This window comes from Ursus maritimus, unplaced genomic scaffold (assembly GCF_017311325.1).
Source record: "Ursus maritimus isolate PB19 unplaced genomic scaffold, ASM1731132v1 scaffold_14, whole genome shotgun sequence".
NCBI classification, from domain to species: domain Eukaryota; kingdom Metazoa; phylum Chordata; class Mammalia; order Carnivora; family Ursidae; genus Ursus; species Ursus maritimus.
The window spans coordinates 60,977,717-60,980,609 of NW_024423786.1; the positions used below are offsets into that span (position 1 = coordinate 60,977,717).

The following is a 2,893-nucleotide window of genomic DNA, read 5'->3' on the forward strand; positions in this document are numbered from 1 at the left end:
CTCCTGGCTCAGTAGGCCCCTGCCCCTCATGACCAGCGCCAGGGCCCTGTTTACTTCTTTGTCCTTGAAGGTCCCTTTCCAAGGGTTCCCTGTCTGCTTGACTACTCACAAAGAGGCTAGAGCCAGTAGTGCCCTGTGGGGTTGGGTTGGGGGTGGGAGCAGATGGCAGGCCAGCAGAAACCGGGAGGGGGAGGGACAGAGTCTGCCACCCCACATCCAAGAGAGGCAGCGTGGAGACCTCTCTGTTCTAGCTCCCTTGGTTTCCCTTGTCCAGGCTCCTTCTCTCCCTCTAGGGTCTGCAACACTCCCCTCCTCTCTGGAATTCCTCATGGATCAAATCTAGTCCGCTCTCTTTGCCCAGAAACAGATCCAGACACAACTACATCCATAGCTCCTTTAACCCTGACAACGTTTTAGAGATGAGGACGTAAGGACGAGAGAAGTCTGAGGCTGGCAGCCAGAAGGAACAGTCCAAGCTCCTTAGGATGCTCTATAAAAACCCTGCACGAGACCGTCTCTCCAGCATCACGTTCACAGCTCCCACCACATGATCCCCACCGCACCCTTGCCAACCTGATACCTTTGCTTCTCCCAAAACACCCCCTTTCAGCTCCAAGTCTTTCTCCTGATGTTCTCCCACCTAACACACCCCTAGGATGCCCCGGTGAGTTTTGGGTCAATTTCTAAGACTCAAAGTGTCCTAATTGCCTTTGTATCTCCAGCTTTGGTAAGGTGCCGAAAGTTCGGTGTCCCCTGGCCCCAGTGTCGTGAAATTATTAGGGTCCGTAAGTAGAGTCAGCACTTGGAACCCCGTGGGTGGGGTTTATTCAATCATTCAACAGTACATAATGGGTCTGTTATGTTCTAAACACTGCCCAGTGCTGGGGATCAAACATGAATGGAGAAATTAGCTGGGAGGATGTAACTGAGCAGAAACTTTAAGAACATTCTAAAAATCTATGAAAGAGAAACAACAGAGGGTTTAATCCGTGTTTTCCTCCAGGTGCGTGTGGGGGCAGCCCCCGTCCCCACCCCCAGCCCCCCACCGCGTTCTCAAAGCAAGATTTGAGAGGGATTAATACCTAATCCCCGGGTTCGGTCTCGCTTGCAGGAAGGCGAGAGGCCGGAATCCCAACCGGGCTGCACACCTGACCCCACTCTTCCCCTAATTCCCCGCATCCGGGAATTAGCGGTCTGGTTTGCAGCTCGCTGCCATCAAGACGCCCCAAGGAGGCGCCAGCGAGACCCTCCAACTATTCTCCCCGGATTCAGGAGATCCCACCTAGACGTCGGTCCCTTGCGCGAGCAAGGGCCCCTAAGGAGGGTCTCGGGCCACAGTCTTAGAAGATGCGACCCCTTGAAAGAGAGGAGACTGGTGCGCGCGACCTAGCGAGCACGACGGCGTCACAAACCCCAGGCCCGAGGTCTGAGCTCTCAGCAGACCCCCAGGTCCCGCCCCGCGCCCCCCGGGAGAGCCAGGCTTCCGGGAACCGCCCCGCTGGGCACCGCCCCCACGGCGCGGGCGCCGATTGGCCAGCGCGGCCGCGGGGCGGGGCCCATCATTAAAGGGGCGGGAGCTAGGGGGACCGGAGGCGGCGGCGGTGATGATGCCTCGTGGCCACACGTGGGTTTCTTCTACATCTCTCTAATGCCCGCATCTAGTCCCAGGCCCATGGAGCCCACGCGAGACTACCCGCTGTTCGGGGGCGCCTTCTCCGCCACTCTCCCTCCCGGGGCCCTTGACTTGAGGTGAGAAGCCGCGGGCGCCGCGGGCCGGCCGGGTGGGACGCGGGCAGATGCGGGGCTCAGCCGGGGTCGGCCTCGCCTCTCTCCAGCGACCTCCGACCGGTCCCGGACAATCAGGAAGTCTTATGCCACCGCGTGACGGACCAGAGCCTGATCGTGGAACTTCTGGAGCTGCAGGCCCACGTGCAGGGCGAGGAGGCTGCGCGGTGAGGGAGGAGGTGGCCGCCCGCGCGGCTGGCCAATGGGAGGGCCGGAGCCGAGGAGGTGGGCGGGGCCTGAGGCTGGACGGTTAATCAGGGCAATGAGAACTCCAAGGGCAACACCTTATCACCGGAAGTGAGTGAAGCTTAAGGGACTCAAAGATGCTGGGGAAATGAGGGGTGGGGTGGGGGGGTGAGAGAGGTCCCTCCCTGACCCCGCTCCCCCTACTCTAGGTACCACTTTGAGGACGTGGGCGGGGTGCAGGGGGCTAGGGCCGTGCAAGTGGACAGTGTGCAGCCCCTCCTTTTGGAGAACCTGGCTCTGAGGAGCTGCTGTCAAGAAGCCTGGGTCCTCTCTGGCAAGCAGCAGGTGGCTAAAGAAAACCAGCAGGTGAGGGCAAGGGAGTGTGGGATTCCCGGAGGGGTGAAGAGAGTGGCCCTGGGGGGAGAGGGGGTCAGGGTAAGCATCTCCACTCTGATCCCTTTAGGTAGCAAAGGATGTGACAGTGCACCAGGCTTTGCTACGGCTGCCCCGGTACCAGACTGATCTCCTGCTCACCTTCAATGATCCCCCGTAAGGAGGACAGAAAGGACTCGTGGCTCATGACTGGGTCCCCGGGTGGATCTTCTGGGAGGGACAGAGCCAGGGAGACTGGCTGGTGGGGTCCTCCAGGAAAGCGGGAGAGGGCCAGAGGTTTGGAGTCACAGATACCCAGGTCCTCCAGGGCACAGGAAGTGGGAACTTCCCCACCTGAGGCCTGGATCATAGTCTCTCTCCATCTGTTCCCCCACCCCTTAGCCCTGACAATAGGTTATCTCTTGGTCCTGCAAATCTGTCACTTCCGCCCTGGAGCCTGGGTGACTTTGAGCAGCTGGTGACCAGTCTGACCCTTCACGACCCTAACATCTTTGGTCCCCAGTAAAGATGCTGAAACACTGAGTGAGGC

General features: G+C 59.6%; 1 protein-coding gene across 1 annotated transcript in view; it reads left to right on the plus strand.

The window, feature by feature from the left end:
- The first annotated feature begins 1,547 nt into the window (after nucleotides 1–1,547).
- Nucleotides 1,548–2,893, plus strand: part of LOC121102620 (ran guanine nucleotide release factor) — a 2,651-nt gene continuing 1,305 nt past the window's right edge. The window contains exons 1-5 of the mRNA XM_040630010.1: nucleotides 1,548–1,749; nucleotides 1,836–1,952; nucleotides 2,181–2,337; nucleotides 2,435–2,520; nucleotides 2,746–2,891. Coding sequence (XP_040485944.1) covers nucleotides 1,649–1,749; nucleotides 1,836–1,952; nucleotides 2,181–2,337; nucleotides 2,435–2,520; nucleotides 2,746–2,869 — 585 coding nt within the window. The 5' untranslated portion in view covers nucleotides 1,548–1,648 and the 3' untranslated portion in view covers nucleotides 2,870–2,891. The remainder of the gene's footprint in view (nucleotides 1,750–1,835; nucleotides 1,953–2,180; nucleotides 2,338–2,434; nucleotides 2,521–2,745; nucleotides 2,892–2,893) is intronic.